Source organism: Balaenoptera borealis (assembly GCF_965194805.1).
Source record: "Balaenoptera borealis genome assembly, chromosome: 3".
Lineage (NCBI taxonomy): Eukaryota > Metazoa > Chordata > Mammalia > Artiodactyla > Balaenopteridae > Balaenoptera > Balaenoptera borealis.
The window spans coordinates 106,391,353-106,407,303 of NC_138866.1; the positions used below are offsets into that span (position 1 = coordinate 106,391,353).

Consider the following 15,951-nt stretch of genomic DNA (forward strand, 5'->3'; position numbering starts at 1 on the left):
CCGCCTGGACTAAAGAAAGCTCTATCCCTCCAGGGGGATCTGGAGTCTGAGTAGGGTCCTCCTGCTGCACTGGAGGATGTTCAACCTCTTTAGTGGGCTCTAGAGTTTAGGCAACCATTAGATCCACGGGTTTAACTGTGATATTAGGCAACACTGGATGTTCAACTTCACCTGGACCTAGAGGTGAGAATGTCACTTCATTATGTACTGAAGGTTGAGCTGCACCATCTGTAGAGGCCCCTAGAGGCTGAGTTGGGTGCTGATGCTGGACTGGAGAAGGTCCAACCCGCTCAGTGGGCTTCGGATGCTGAGTTGAGCTCTCCTGCTGGCTTGGAGAAGGTTCAGTTTCCTCAGGAAGCTCTTCAGGTTGAGTTGGGGCTCCCTGCTGAACTGGAGAAGGTTCAACATTTTCAGAGGGGGTTGGATGCTGATTTGAAAACTCTTGCTGGACTGACAAAGGTTCCAATTGCTCAGGGGACACTGTAGACTGAGCTGAGGTTTCTTGTTCGGGTGGAGAAGTTTCAACCTCATTAGTGAACGCTGGAGTTATGATAAGTGCAAGATCCACAGGTTTAACAGTGACATCGGGCCACTGCAGAAGCTGAGCTTGATCCTGACCTAGAGGAGAAACTGTTGTCACGTGATGCTCTGGAGAGAAAACTACAGTCACATTAGAGAGCTCTGGAGACTGAGTTGGAGAGGACTCAGCCTCACCAGGAGACTCTGGATGCTGAGCTGTGGCTTCCTGCTGAGGTGGAGAAGGTACAACCTCAGGAGCCTGTGGATGCTGATCTGGAGTCTCCTGCTGGGTTGTGGCAGGTATAACTTCTTCTCCAGGATGCTCTGGATACTGAGCTGGGGTCTCCTCTTGTACTGAAGGTTTAATATGTGTACCGGCTTCTGGAGATTGGGCTGGCGCATCCTGTTGAACTGGCAAAGGTTCAACCTCCTCAGGTGGCTGTGAAGGCAGTGTGGGGGCCTCATGCTGGGTTGTAGAAAATTCTGCATTAGTAAGGGGCACTGAGGGCTGAGCTGAAGGCTTGTGCTGATTTGGAGAAGGTCCCACCTCTGGAGTAGGTTCTTTTGTTATGGTCAGCTCCACATCTGCAGGTTTGACAGCGACACTGGATAAGTTTGAATGCTGAGCATGATGGTGACTTGGAGGTGAAACTGTCATTTCATGAAGTTCTGGAGGTTGAGCTGGCTGTTCCTGTTGAGTTGGAGAAGGTTCCACCTCCCCTGAAGAAGGCTCTGGAGGCTGAGCTCGTTGCTCCTGCAGGGTTGCAGAAGGTTCTATCTCCACTGGAGACAGAGCTGGGATCTCCTGCTGGGTTGGAGAAGATGCTGCCTCATTAGGGGGCTCTGGAGGCTGACCTGTGGTCTCCTGCTGGGTTGGAGAAGGTTCAACTTCCCCAGGAGGCTCAGAAGGCGGAGCTGGTTGCTCCCGCTCACGTGAAGGCTCAACCTCTCCAGGAGGCTCTGGAGGCTTAGCTGAGGTCTCTTGCTGGGTTGGAGAAGATTCTGTCTCCTCAGGATGCTCAAGAGGTGGAGCCAGGGCCTCCTGCTGAGCTGTAGGAAATTCAGCTTCTGTAGTGGGCTCTGGAGTGATGGTAAGTTCCAAATCCAGAGGCTGAAGTGTAACACTGGGCAAGTTTGAATGAGCGTGATGCTGAACGCCAGGTAGAGATGCTACCTCATCACTCACTGGAATTTGAAGTACATACTCAGTAGGGAACCCTGGAGCCTGAGTTGGGGCCTCTTGATGGAGTAGAGAAGGTTCAACCTCCTCAGGATGCTCTGGAGGCTGAGATGGGGCCTGCTGCTGGACTGGAGAAGGTTCAACCTCCTCGGGGCTCTCTGGAGGCTGAGATGGGTTCTCCTGCTGGACTGGAGAAGGTTCAACCTCTTTAGTGACCTGTGGAGTTATGGAAAGTGCCAGATCCAGAGGTTTAACAGTGACATTGTACAAGTTTGACTGCTGAGCTTCATTTACCCCATGACGTGCTAGTGGTTGAACTACAACCTCCTTAAGTGTCTCCAAAGGCTTGGCTAGGGCCTCCTGAGGACTTGAAGTTTCTAGTTCCTCAGGGGCCTCTGAAGGCTGAGATGGAGCCTCCTGCTGAAGTGGAGGTGGTTCTACCTCTTCAGCGGGCTCTGGATGCTGAGCCCGGGCCTCTGCCTGGGGTGAAAAAGATTCAACCTCCTCAGGGGTCTGTGGATGCTGAGCAGGGGCCTCGTGCTGGGGTAAAGATTCAGCCTCCTCAGTGCGCTCTGGATGACGAGTTTGGGCCTCCTGCTGGGATGGAGAAATTTCAGCTTCCACAGGGGGCTCTGGAGGTTCATCTGGGCTCCCCAGAAAATCCGTAGGTAGGCTGTCCTCAGGATAAAAGGCATCCATACTGGGATCTAAATAATCACCCTGCAACTGTTGTTCTAGACCCTGAGTTTTTTTTCAAATTGGCCTGTAGTTTCAACAACTTTGGCAAGCCGTCGATGCTGAACTAGATCTTTCTTCAGGTTTGGGGGTGAAACAATAAACTTCATTGGTTTTGAGCTCTTACTACCTAGAGGTGGAACAAGTATTTCAAATGATTGGTGACCTTCAGCCTGATCTAGACCTATGTTTTTAGTCTTATATTTGCGTTGAGAAGGCAGAACCAAGGCCTGATTCTGATTCCAATCCAGCACTGGAACTTCCTCTGGGAGCTTTTGATGTTGGGTTTGCTTGTTATTCAGATCCTGATGTGGAACACCAAACTGATCTGGCCCTGTAGGCAGCTCTCCAACTGAATCCGTGTCCGCGTATGGAACCTCAGTCTCAGTCAACCCCTGATGAGGCGGGGCCAACATCTGGACTGGAGACAAGGACGTCAAGTAATTAAAGCCCCTGGCTTCTACCAGGGGTGTAAGGGCATGGGGCAATTTGGGAGGGGGGTCTGAGGCGTATGAAGACCAAGCCTCAGTCAGCCGCACGGGGTTGGGGGTCACCTGGACGGGGTCCAGGGCCCACTCCGGAGGCTGAACTGCCTGGACTAGAAGCCACAGTTGTTGCCACGTGAGGAAGAGCCGTGGCAACCAAAGGCGCAGCCGTGACATAACACGCGGCGGCTCCCAGGCGCAGTGACCCAGGCCACTGAGGAGCCGGAGCCACATCCTGCATCCGAGCTGAACTGCTATGCCAGCGCTGATGCTAGGGCTCACGTTAGCAACTGCGCGCCCCTCCCCCACCTAATGTCCCACCCGTTATTTACGACATCTTTAGTTACGCCACCTTTATTAGGTTCACGCAGAGATCCAATCCGCGCCACCAGAGTGGGCCTTTTTCCCAGAGTCCCCAGCGTGCAAGCCATGCTTCCCCTTGCAAAGGCGACAATTACCTCCTGCCAGGCCCTCTTCCCAAGCACTCCCTGCCCTCCCTGGCCCCAAACAATGAGGCGGGATTTGGGCTGCAGACCCGAGTGGCCCCAAACTCCAGCGGCCCAGGGGTGGAGGGGGGTTGGGGAGGATGCAGAGCTTCCCAAGGAAACCACAGGCATTCTGGGAAATTCAAAAGTGCTAGTCCAGTTCTGGCAATCTGAACTCTTCCTCCTCAAAGCTGAAGTCTGAGAGACATTATTCCTCCCTTTGGCCACACGGCTGATAAGAAAAGTAGCTGATCTGCAAAATGAGCACCAGTTATGGTGGCGGGAGGGGAACACACCTTACAATTATTCTAAAATGTTGTGTATATATGTCCATGCCACTCTCTCACTTTGTCACAGCAGCTCGGTGGTTTGTGACCACCTAGAGGGGTGGGATACGGAGGGTGGGAGGGAGGGAGACGCAAGAGGGAAGAGGTATGGGAACATATGTATACGTATAACTGATTTACTTTGTTATAAAGCAGAAACTAACACACCAGTGTAAAGCAATTATACTCCAATAAAGATGTTAAAAAATAAAAAAAAAATTAAAAAATAAAAATAAAATGTTGCCATTTCCTCCAAAAAAAAAGATAGGCAAGTCTAGCCTTTCTCTCTCTTCCTCTCTTTAATTCATCTTATATTTGCTATCAAGGAAATGGAGGCTAACAAACTTGTCAGCACTTTAGCTTGTGGAACTCAAACTGGAACCCTAGCCCTGGCCTGTCTATTTCCTTAAGAAGGAGAGTTTAACCAGGGCACCTACGCTCTCCAAGTGCAATTTCCTAACCAGGAATTAGGCTTTCTAATGGCTCAAGATTCTTCACTTTGGCCCTTAGGACTTCTATAGTCCATTATCTAATGTAATATAAATATTTGGAAAATAGCTACTTGGCCTCTCCCCTGAAGACAAAATTGGGAGGAGTGAACTTTACAGCAGATTAGTTCTGCTGTAAACCCTCTGGGTGGTGAGGGTTGTTAGACATTGGCAAGAACTGTGGAGAGATTTTTCTCTTTTTAAAAAATCTCTATATTGGAGATTTATATATAGTTTACTCTTTTTTGGGGGTGGTTTCCTTATCAACAGATGAAGTCCAAGGGAGTAAGGATGGTGGTGGAGAGAGACAAGCAGATTATTTTGGGTTCTCCATTATTTTGTATATCACACCTATGTTCCTGCTGTGTTTCTGGAATTATTCATTTGAACAGTGAGTAAGTCACCTAGGCAATGAAACTATCAGGTACATTCTCACTCACAAATGTGCATGTGTGTACACACACACACACACACACACACACACACACACACACTACCTCCTTTATCTTCATCTTCATTACGTTTTACTCTATCACCAAAAATGTGCAAAGAGAAAAAAAACCACCCACGATCTGTATACTCATAGCAGTCTCAGTGCATGGGTGGGAACCACTGGATGGGATCATCCCTGAATGTATCCGTAAGCCCTTGGAGTCTCTGATTAATAAATACTGTTGACCCTGAAATAATTTTAATTATGATTTAAAAAACAAAATATAATTAATAAATAGGTATTTACCCACAGGTACCTCCTAAGTCACTTCAGCATTTTAAAAGAAATACATTATGGGACATATCTTCGCAGCAATCACCAATCATGTCAAAGGGACCCTTTTTAAAGGCAGCTTTTCTGTTCAGAAAAAGGGACAAAGGAGCCAGTCTAGGGTGGCTGTTCCAGAGAACAGGCTGGGCAAATGCAGAGAGGTGTCCTCCTCCAAATTTGGCTCTGGCTCATTCCCTTCAATTTGCTCACCTTTCTTGTACGAAATGACCTGATTTTCTTCAACATCTTGATGATTTATTGTAAATAAGGGTTATTTATACAAAATCTTCCTGAAGAATTGCAGGATTATGTAATGGCTTCCCAAGAGGCCCAGCTGAGCATTGTAACGCCCCTTCCTCCAGTTCAGGGCAGAAACAAGAAAATAAAACCTCATTTAACTGTTTATTCAACCAAAACAAACCTAACTCCAGGGCTTGCCAAGATTTTACAGTGCCAGAGGCAAGGGGGCGAGAAACCAGAAAGGGAAAGGAGGAAAGAGATTCGTAAAATGTGGGCAAGCAGGGGAAGAAAACAGCTCACGCGGCATGAGCTTCCTGCCCCCTCAGACCCTGTTTATGAAATCTGAGCTGCTGCACCCCTGGCACATGGAGCCAGGATACAGAACGGATGGAAAATGAGAAAACTTCAAGCCATTTCCTGACTTCTCCAGTGTGTTCTCACCTTTTACCAGTTGGGCCCCAGACTGGACAGGTGCGAACAACGTTTCCCTCACACTGTGTCCCCATTCCCCAGTCCCTGTTCCTGGGAGTTCAGAGGGGCTGCATGCTGGAAGGGACCTCTAAAGGTCATCCAGTTAATCCTGCTGCCTTCAGACAACACTGCCTCACCGTTAAAGACTGCATACTTTGTTTTGAAATATTCCGCAATCCCTGTTGGTCATCTGTTTCAAGGTTGAACCATTCTATTTCCAAAATGTTTTCTACTTAGAAGTAAGAGAGAAGGGAGAGCTTTATGAAGAACAAAGCCTGACTTACATCCTTCCTTCATGCTCTTCTGCTTATTCTCTTTTGCCCTATGTGACAGGCAGGGCAAGTACATTACTTTTATTGCACTGAGACTGGGGGATTAACATGGTTGGTCTGTAACACTGAACCTCTCTGGTTAGGACTCACAGATCACTGATGACTTAGCCCAAGTTCTCTTTACTTCATTACATCCACTGACCTCTAGGAACTTCTTAGGAGAGAGTAAGAGTCTCTGTTTAGCTGAGAAGAGAGACTTGCTGAGAGAGAGCAGAGCTTCAAGAACGCTGCCTTCTCTGGAGCTTTATACCTGGAGGGGTGAACTTCAGGAGAAGAGCAAGAGAAGGACAATTGGCTGCTTTCCAGAAGGTGGTGGCTTCCTGGGACTCAGTCTAGAATTGTGAAGAAAAGAGGTGTTTGTCACTTGTGGAGGGAAACGTTTTGTCACCTTGAAGGACTTGTTCCCAGAGATCTTTTCTTAGAGTCATTATTCCAATTCTCAGTGGTGTAATTAAAAAGAACCTTAGCATGGCCATCCAGGAGAGAGGTGAGGAGCATGGATGCTGAAGCCAGGTTCATGGATTTGAAACGTTTCTGTACCTACCAGCCGTGTGAACTTGGGCAAGCTATTCAACCTCTCTATGCTTCAGAGTAAGATGAGAATAATAACAGTGCCTTCCACATAGAGTTGTTCGGGGGATTAAGTTAATTAATACATGTGAAGCCCTTAGATCAGTGCCTAGTACAAAGTAAATGATTTATTTCATGGATGAAGAAGCTGAATACCAGGTCTTGAAATGACTTCTTGAGGTCCCACTATTTTGGACCAGCATGACTGAAACCAGAAACCAGGTCATGTGGCTCTCAGAACAATTCTCTTTCTATGTCATCAAAGTATTGAAAAGCGGATGGAAGGTTAAACTGCAGAAACAGTGAGTGTAGGGAACAAGTTCCAAAATATTAGTTGTGAAGGGATGCAAATTCCCACTGTGGTGAAAAGATGTCCAAGAACCAAGAGAGGCTCTTTATTTATTTAATTTTAAGATAGAAGATACCTGTCTGTGTTGATGGGGTAAGAAGGTGGTGACAGTGAAGAGGGTGAGGTTGGATAAATAGGAGGAAATTTTAAAAAGAGGAAATAATAAAGCAAGAACCTGGAGAAGATAGGAGGATTTGTGGTACACAACTCAGGTGGAGGAATTAACCTTGAATGTCAGAAGAACACTGCCTCCTCTGAGACAGAGAGAAAGAGGTGAAGGTGGTGGTGGATTCAGAGAGATTCTAGGTGGAAGTACAGACAGACTACCTGACAGCAGGGGTCAAAGTCACCTGCTGAGCGATAGGGACAGGGCTTAGTATGAAGTTTGAGGAAGGCAGTACGAATTGTTAGTGGCTACTGTGGGAGTGGGAAAGAGCATTACTAGGGGATGAGAAGTTTTGCAGAGCAGAGGGGAAGGCAATAAATGAGAAGTGACTTCCAGCCAAGGCCATGGGACTTTTTTTCTAGCATCTCTCAGAAGCTCAGGTTCAGGAACGGGAATCCAGGCCGACTGGGAAAACCCAGAGTTGGAGGTTTGCAGGAAGGTGTGTAGAAGGATGAGGTACAGAAGTTGAAGTTGCTGGTAATAAGGATCTTGACTGGGGGGAGAAAGAAATAGAGCCAGGAGGAGACCGAATGATGGGGAGAAATGCAGAAATCAGGAAGCCGGATGCCAAGAACAAGTTGAAGAGTTGAAGGCCTGGAAGTGAGGATGCTGGGGTCAGACACTGAGACACAGGTTCGAGACCTTAGAGGTGGAGCAGTTCTAGGAGATGACCAAGTCTTCAGGATGGCCTTAAAAGTGGGTAGCTAGAGAGGAGAATAGTATGAGACCAAAGAATCACAGCCTATTCTTTGGGTAGGGAAACTGGGGCCCCTGCTCAGATCCCCACTTGGTGGTGGTGGAGCACATAATGTCCTGACCCCTTATTCCTCTTTTCTGACCATAATTCAAACTCAAAATTTCTATAATGAGTGTTACCCTGAAGGTCCTATAAAATAAGCTGACAGTTAACACAGCCACTGCAAGTACTATATTCCTGGATTAGCTCTGCCTGGGGCGTTGACCCAGGCCCCATCCAGCCACACTAGATAGAGCATTTTCCATCCAACTCTATTTTCTGACAGAGGCACTGACAAAGTTTCTTTGCTTTGCCAAACTTTCATCAGGCTCCTGAACCTTCTCCCAGGTCCATCTGTGCACTTTCTTGTAAAATCCAGTAAGAACTGTGGTAAGTCAATAACCAGAACCGCTCACCCTCTATATGTGATCAGGTTCCATATCCTCCACCCTCCCCCAGGTGTCTGACCGCCCTGGCCTGTCTTCAGCAAGAATCCTGTTAGGTCAGTTTAGTAAGAATCCCCCTTACCCTTGATATTTCCTCTTAGTAATTTTCCATCCAGAGACACCACCCTGTTCCTTGGCTATAAATTCCCACTTGCCTATGCAATATTCAGAATTGAGCCCGGTTCTAGTCTGAGGTCTCTCATACCCTATTGCAATAGTCCTGAATAAAATCTGTTTTTACCACTTTTACTGTCCAGCTCTGGTTTTTCTTTGACAGCACTAAGGGTTTTTTGTTGTTGTTGTTGTTTTTTATAAATTTATTTATTTATTTTTGGCTGTGTTGGGTCTTCGTTTCTGTGCGAGGGCTTTCTCCAGTTGCGGCGAGTGGGGGCCACCCTTCATCACGGTGCGCGGGCCTCTCACTATCGCGGCCTCTCCCGTTGCGGAGCACAGGCTCCAGACGCGCAGGCTCAGTAGTTGTGGCTGACAGGCCTAGTTGCTCCGCGGCATGTGGGATCTTCCCGGACCGGGGCACGAACCCGTGTCCCCTGCATTGGCAGGCGGATTCCTAACCACTGCTCCACCAGGGAAGCCCAGCACTAAGGGGTTTTGAGGAATCTTCTCGATTTCAATCTTGAAAGCTTGGGGATGTGAATTAAAGAGTCATAGCATCTCCTAATGTCTATTACCTATAAATTAATGTCAAATTTTTGGATCCCAATTATGTTTTTGGCATGTACCACACCCTGGGATAATGTGGTATATAAATTTATCATCCATTCATAAAGTAATAGTTGCTTACTTGCCCTGGATTTGTCCTTCTCAAGCATCAAAAGATAAAGTGTGTGGATTCACCTACTTTATGATTCTAGAGACTGTTTTTCCCCAGCCTTCACTTTTGTAGGATTGAGTTCTAATCTATTTGTCTGTTCATATCCAGTCCCACTCCCTTCATCATATGTCCTTCTCTGAGAGTCTTGTTTGTCAGGATAGTGATGACTATTTGATTAGCTTTATAGCTTTCAAAGCACTGTCTCATATCTCATCTTATTTGAGCCCCACTGTTATCCTAAGAGTAAGGAAGAACATCCTTCCCATCACACAGATCAGAGAGGGGTTGACTTGTCCAAGGACACACTTGACTTATGACTCCATATTCTGGGATTTTTCCATACCAGAAGCACAAAGGAGCATGACTTTTCAGGTTCTAGGTTCAAATCTTCACCTGTCACTTTCTATGAACTTGGACAAATTATGTAATTTCTACAAGTCTGAATATCTTCATAATTAAAACCAGGATAGATGTCCTTATCCTGAAAGGCTGTTAAGTGGAATAAGTGGGATAATATCTATGAGTGCTCAGTCTATCATAACTACAATTCCAAATCTTTTATGTTGTTCTTGAGAATAAAATTCCTGGTCCTTTTCCTGAATCATAACAGAGACCTTGACATTTATAATTTATAATTAGAGTTTGGAAAATTCTTCTGTTATTGCACTACTTAATACTTCGCCGAATTTAAGTTCGTGTTTCCTCACATGTCATTGAAACAGCCCCACAACAGCAGAATATACATTCTTTCTAAGTGCACGTGGAACATTTACCAAGATAGACTATATTCTGGGCCATGAATCAAGTTTCACTACATTTTAAAGGATTAAAGTCATACAAAGTTTATCCACCGACCACAATGAAATTAATGAGAAATAGCAAATAGATATTTGGAAAATCCCCAAATATTTAGAAGCTAAATAACAAACTTCTGAATAATACATAGGTCCACAGATGAAAGAAGAAATTAAAAGAGAAATTAGAAAGCATTTTGAACCAAATAACAATGAAAGTATAACGTATCAAACTTCATGGGATATAGCTAAATCAATGCTTACAGGACAATTTGTATGCTAATATTATAAGCTGAATGCATATATTATTAGAAAATATGATCTCAAACAAATGACCTAAACTATTAAGCTAAAAGAAGAAACAAATAATAATAAAGATAAGAGCAGAAATCAATTAAATAGAAAAGAGAAAAGCCATAGAGAAAATCAATAAAACAAACACTGGTTCCTTAAGAAGATCAATAAAATTAATAAACATTTACCCAGATTGATTAAAATTTAAAAATTATAACACAATATAAGGAATGAAGAAATTAAGAATAATAGGAATGAAGAAGGCCTCATCACTACAGGTATAAAAGACATTAAAAGGATAAGAAGATAAACTGAACAAACTCACACCAATACATTTGACAACTTTGATGAAATGGACAAATTCCTTGAAGAACACAAACAACTAAAGGTCACTCAAGAAGTACAGAACTTGAAAATCCCTATACATATGTTAGAGAGAATCTGAAGTTATAAACTTTTCCATCACAGAAACAAACAAATATGTCAAGTCCCAAATGGATTTATTGCTGAATTCTACTAAATATTTAAGGATGAAATAATACAAATTCTATATATGTTTTTCAAGAAAATTGAAGAGGAGGGAATATTTTCCAATTTAATCTATTAGACCAGCATTCTTCTGATGTGAAAACTAGATAAAGACATTATAAAATTACAGACTAAACTCATAAACACAGATGTAAAACCCTTAACAAAACTTTAACAGATCAAATCCAAGAAAAAAAAAGATAATGTATCATGAAAAAAATGAGGTTTATTCCAAAAATGCAAGATAGGTCTAAAATTCAAAAATCAATGTAATTAACTATATTAACAGAGTAAAAAAGAAAAGTGATATGATCATCTCAAAAGATGAAAGCATTGACAAAATAAAATATCCATTTATGATTTAAAAAAAACTACCAGGAAACTAGGAATAGAAGGTAACTTCTTCCACCTGATGAAGGCCATCTATGGAAAAACCAACAGCTAACATCTTACTTAATGGTGAAAAATGCTTTCCCCCTAAGATTAGGAACAAGGCACGTATATCTGCTTCTAATACCTCATTCAAATTGTCCTGGAGATGTAGTAAGGCAAGGAAATAAATGAAAGGCATCCAGATATAAAGCTGTCTTTATTTTAAGATGACATAATCATTTATTTAGAAAATGCTAAGAGACTTTTTAAAAGCCAGAAGAGCTAATAAATGAGTTTTACAATAGTATAAAAAACATGAAATATTTAGGTATAAATCTTTCAAAATATATGTAAAAGTTTGTATTACAAACATGCAAAAAAAGTTATAAAACATACCAAAAAAAAAAGAACTACAAAGTACTGATGAAAGAAATCAAAGAAGATCTAAATAAATGGAGAGATGGAAATACCATGTTCATGGATTAGATGTTAATTCACTACAGAGAAATCTATAGGTTCAATACAATTCTACTCAAAATCTATCTCAGTAAAAAAATTTTGTGAAAATCTAGTTCACAAAAAAAGTTCATTAAAAATTTTTATGGAAAGTCTAAGGAACAATTTCTAAAAAGAAGAACAAAGTTGGATACTCACACTACCTGATTTCAAGACTTTCCATATAGATACAATAATCCATATAGTATGATATAGATGCAAGAATAGACATAGACCAATGGAACAGAATAGAGAAACCATAAATAGACCCACACATTACAGCAATTGATTTTTGTCAAAAGTGCAAAGGGGGGACTTCCCTGGTGATGCAGTCGTTAAGAATCTGCCTGCCAGTGCAGGGGACACACGTTTGATCCCTGGTCTGGGAAGATCCCACATGCCGTGGAACAACTGAGCCCGTGAGCCACAACTACTGAGACTGTGTTCTAGAGCCCATGAGCCACAACTATGGAGCCTATGAGCCACAACTACTGAAGCCCGTGCACCTAGAACCCGTGCTCTGCAACAAGAGAAGCCACCACAATGAGAAGGCCGTGCACTGCAACGAAGAGGAGCCCCCACTCGCCACAACTAGAGAAAGCCCACGCGCAACAACGAAGACCTAAAGCAGCCAAAAATAAATAAATAAATGTCTTAAAAAAAAAGTGCAAAGGCAATTTAATGTTTTCAACAAAGGCAATTTCATGAAAAAAGAAGGCAATTCAATGTTTTCAACAAAATAGTACCGGACCAAAAAGATAGCCATATGGAAAAAAACTAAGCTAAAAACTCCTACCTTTTAAAAGATAAAAAAATTAACTCAAAATTGATTAAGACATAAACGTTAACACTTAAAACTATAAAACTTTTAGAAGAAAACTTAGAAGAAAATCTTTGCTAACTTTAATTTCCTCAAAACATAAGCAATAGCACAATTTACCTAAGAAAAAAACTGATACATTGAAAGACAGTGTCAGGAAAATGAAAATACAAGTCATGAATTGGGAGAAAATATTTGCAAATTGCATATCTGATAAAGCACTTGAATCCACATATACAAAGAACTCTCAAAAGTTAGTAAGAAAAGAAACAAAGGTTTAATCAGACGCTTCCCTAACAAAGAAGTACAGGTGACAATAAGCACATTAAAAAAGATGCTCAACATCATAAATCACTTTGGGAAATATTAATTAAAACAACAATGTGATACAATTACTCACATGTTAAAAAGACAAACAACAAAAAAACCCTTAAGTACCAAGCCTGAAATTCTCATACATTTCTCATAGGAATGCAAAATGGTATTGCCACTCTGAAAAACAGTTCAGCAATTTCTTTTAATGTTAAACATACACTTAAGCTACCCAGTAATCTGGGTATTTAAATATCCTAGATATTTACCCAAGTGAAGTGATAGCTAATGTTCATACAATAACCTGTACACAAATGTTTACAGCCACTGTATATATAATTGGCAAAAACTGGAACCAAATGTCCTTCAATTGGTGAATGGGTAAACAAACTGTGGTACATCCATACATAGGAACACTACTCAGCAATAAAAAGGAATAAGCTACTAATGCACACAAACATGGATCTCAGATGCATCAAGCTAAGCCAGACTCAAATGCTACATATTGTATTATTCCACTTATAAGGCATTCTTACAAAGGTAAACTATAAGGACAGGGAACAGACCAGTGGTTGACAGGAACTGGAGTGGGAGATGTCGACTACAACAGGAAATGGAGGGTTTTGTGGGGACTGGTTGATGGAACTGTTCTATATTTAAATTGTGGTGGTAGTTATCCAACTGTATTTACTTATCAAAATTTATAGAACTATATACCAAAGAGGGTTAACTTATTATATGTGTATGTATATTATACCTTATTTTTAAAATAAAAAGAAAAAACCAACAAGATTCAGAGGTCAAGTTGACCAAGATCCATAATTAGTGAGTGGTGAAACTGGGATCTGAATCCAGTTCTGACTCCAAAGCTTGTGTTCATATCAACCATGGCAGAGACAGTGGCAGTCACGTACCCAATTTTTCAATCTTTCTTCTGTAATGATAGCTAAGGAGACTATGTGTATTCCACATGATCCACCACAAAACAATGGAACTTCTATGACTATTTGAAATATAAACTTTTGCATGTTAACCCATAGATGGTGGGGCTGTTTGTTACTACAGCATAAAGTATCCTGTTCTAACTGATACAACCACTATGTTGCACTCCCCAGTAGCTTTCTTTTGCAAGACCTGAGGGTCTGTTTAAGAATGTTAGGTTATAACCCTGGAACAACAGAGAGGAGAAAGTTGTTGAGGGTCTTGAATCCAAAATGTAGAAGTATAGACTCCATTGAGTAGGTGACTGGGTCTCCCACATAGCTGGACATCCTGGATTCAGTCTTAAAGAACTATGAAAGAGCAGTGGCCTGGCTGCAGAGCTCTGCTGACTCTGTGACTTAGCCCTCTATGGCTCTGCCCAGGAGCCATTTTCCTTGGTATTAAAAAGCTAAGTCTCTCACTGGCAATCTCTCCAAAGGCTGAACCCCTTGGGCACCAAGAGTATCCAGAGCCTTCCTGTTTGGGATCTAGTGCCCTGGCTGGCTCCTGCACTTACAGGCAATGTTTTCCTGTTCAGGTTGCAATGTTCTGTGGAAAATGTGAAGCAGAAATTGTTGTGATAAGCCCGGAGCTGAGGGGCCTCTGGGGAGCAGCCCTAGTGAGCTGGGTCACCTCATTTCGTGAGGGCCAGCCCTGGGGGAGGCTCCACAGACTTAATTAAAGCCAGCAGGAGCCTGTTTGAAGCAAGAAGAGCAGAAGAGTGAGGGCAGCAAAGAGCAAGCTAAGCCAAACCCACCTCGTCCTGCTAGAAACCAACCTGGGAGTCCCATAGGCTGGAGCCCAGGTTAATACCAAGGCACAGGACGAGTGAGGGGCAGCACAAGGAGTGTTGTGAGCACCAGGGGGCAGGGCAGAGGGCTGGAGCAGAAAGGCAAGGTGGCTGACCTGAGGAGGCTAGGGGGAGATCACAGCTCTTTTTATGGAAACTGGTTCCCAGGGCTGAGCTGCTGGTGATCACCAGAGTAACCAGCTGGGGTATGGGGGTCGGAGGACACAGGAATCCCAAACAAAAGTGCTCATCAAAGTTTCAGGGAAACATTTTAAAGCCAGATCCTGCCACCATACCTGCTTTTGGAAGGTCTGCTCACCTGCCCCAGCCCAGAGAAACCTCTTCCTCCTATGGAGGGTCTCCTTTTCTGCTGTTCATGGACCCCTGCGTGGCTAAGTGTGTGGGCAGCAGGGGCTCCGGCTTCTATCCCTGTGTATCCCTAACCATAGCTGCTCTGGCCCCATCTACAGACCTGGCAGCAGCTGCCTCTGGCTTCCAGGGCTACCAGCCCCATACCATGCTTTGGGCTGGAGAGAAATGGACTTCTTTTTTCCTTCCATAGCCATGGGCTTTGGGAATGCTTTTGAGAGGAGTTGACTTCTAGACCAGATAATAAAGAGTTGACAACAAGCCTGAATATGAATTTGTACATTTACACAGCAATTTAGAGTTTGCAAAGCCCTTTCACATATCTTGTCTCATTTTCGCCCTGATTAACTGTGAGATCATTGGAGCAGGAATTCTTATTCCCATGTTACAGATGAGGGAATAGAGACCCAGGAAAAATTAAATAACTCACCAGTCACAGTGATAGACTCAAGAGCCTTTCCTACGGCTTAAACCAGGAAAGTTTTGGGGTTTTTTTTCTGTCATATATGAGACATTGGTAAAAGATTTCTCTTGCTAAAAAAAATAAAATAAATAGCCATAAAAATTTGAAGATCAATACTCTGTTTTTTCCAATGAGGAAACAGAGACCCAAAGAGGTGAAATGATTTTCCCAAGTACATGCTAAGTAAGGGTCCAAGGTGAAGCCAGAACCCATTTCTCCTGCTTCTAGGTCAGTTCCCTTTTTTTTTAAAACCCAAATTATGGTTCTGGGCCAGAATTATGCAGTGTGCCTTTACTCTCTCCTAAATCTTTCTTGCCAGGGTCCAGACAATCAGAATTAAGGGCAGAAAGGAGCCTTACTCCCTATCTGAGGAAAGGGGTGTTACACTTCACCAACGAGGACACCAAGGCCAGGCAGAGATGACTTTTCCCACATCATACAGTAAGTCAGAGGCAGAAACAGGATGAACCCAGAGCCCCTGGATCTCCAGGGCCGTGTTCTTCCACTATCTCCCCAGGTTGCCCTGACTTCCTACCTCGAGAAATTCCTGACTCTTTCCTCACTGACATCCAATTACCTCCTAGCTCCTCAGAACCAGGTGAGGGCTCTT

General features: G+C 43.3%; 1 protein-coding gene and 1 long non-coding RNA gene across 2 annotated transcripts in view; one reads left to right on the top strand and one right to left on the bottom strand.

Moving 5' to 3' along the window:
• Positions 1–15,951, top strand: part of LOC309626862 — an 844,624-nt gene that overhangs the window by 62,546 nt on the left and 766,127 nt on the right. The window lies entirely within an intron of this gene.
• On the bottom strand, positions 88–8,576 carry LOC309626532 (uncharacterized protein). Its single transcript, XM_082387293.1, has 2 exons — positions 1,375–8,576; positions 88–735 (listed from the first exon to the last, which is right to left on the bottom strand). The coding sequence occupies exons 1-2, from the start codon at positions 2,396–2,398 to the stop codon at positions 107–109; spliced, it is 1,653 nt and encodes a 550-aa protein (XP_082243419.1). The 5' UTR covers positions 2,399–8,576; the 3' UTR covers positions 88–106.

What these genes read in the sequence shown, in the direction of transcription:
- LOC309626532 (XM_082387293.1), bottom strand. Translation starts at nt 2,398, where the DNA reads ATGGATGCCTTTTATCCTGAGGACAGCCTACCTACGGATTTTCTGGGG. An exon ending in AACCCAGCAGGAGACCACAG is followed by an intron (nt 736 to 1,374) that starts GTCAGCCTCCAG and finishes AGGAAGCCACAG; the next exon opens with CTCAGCATCCAGAGTCTCCT.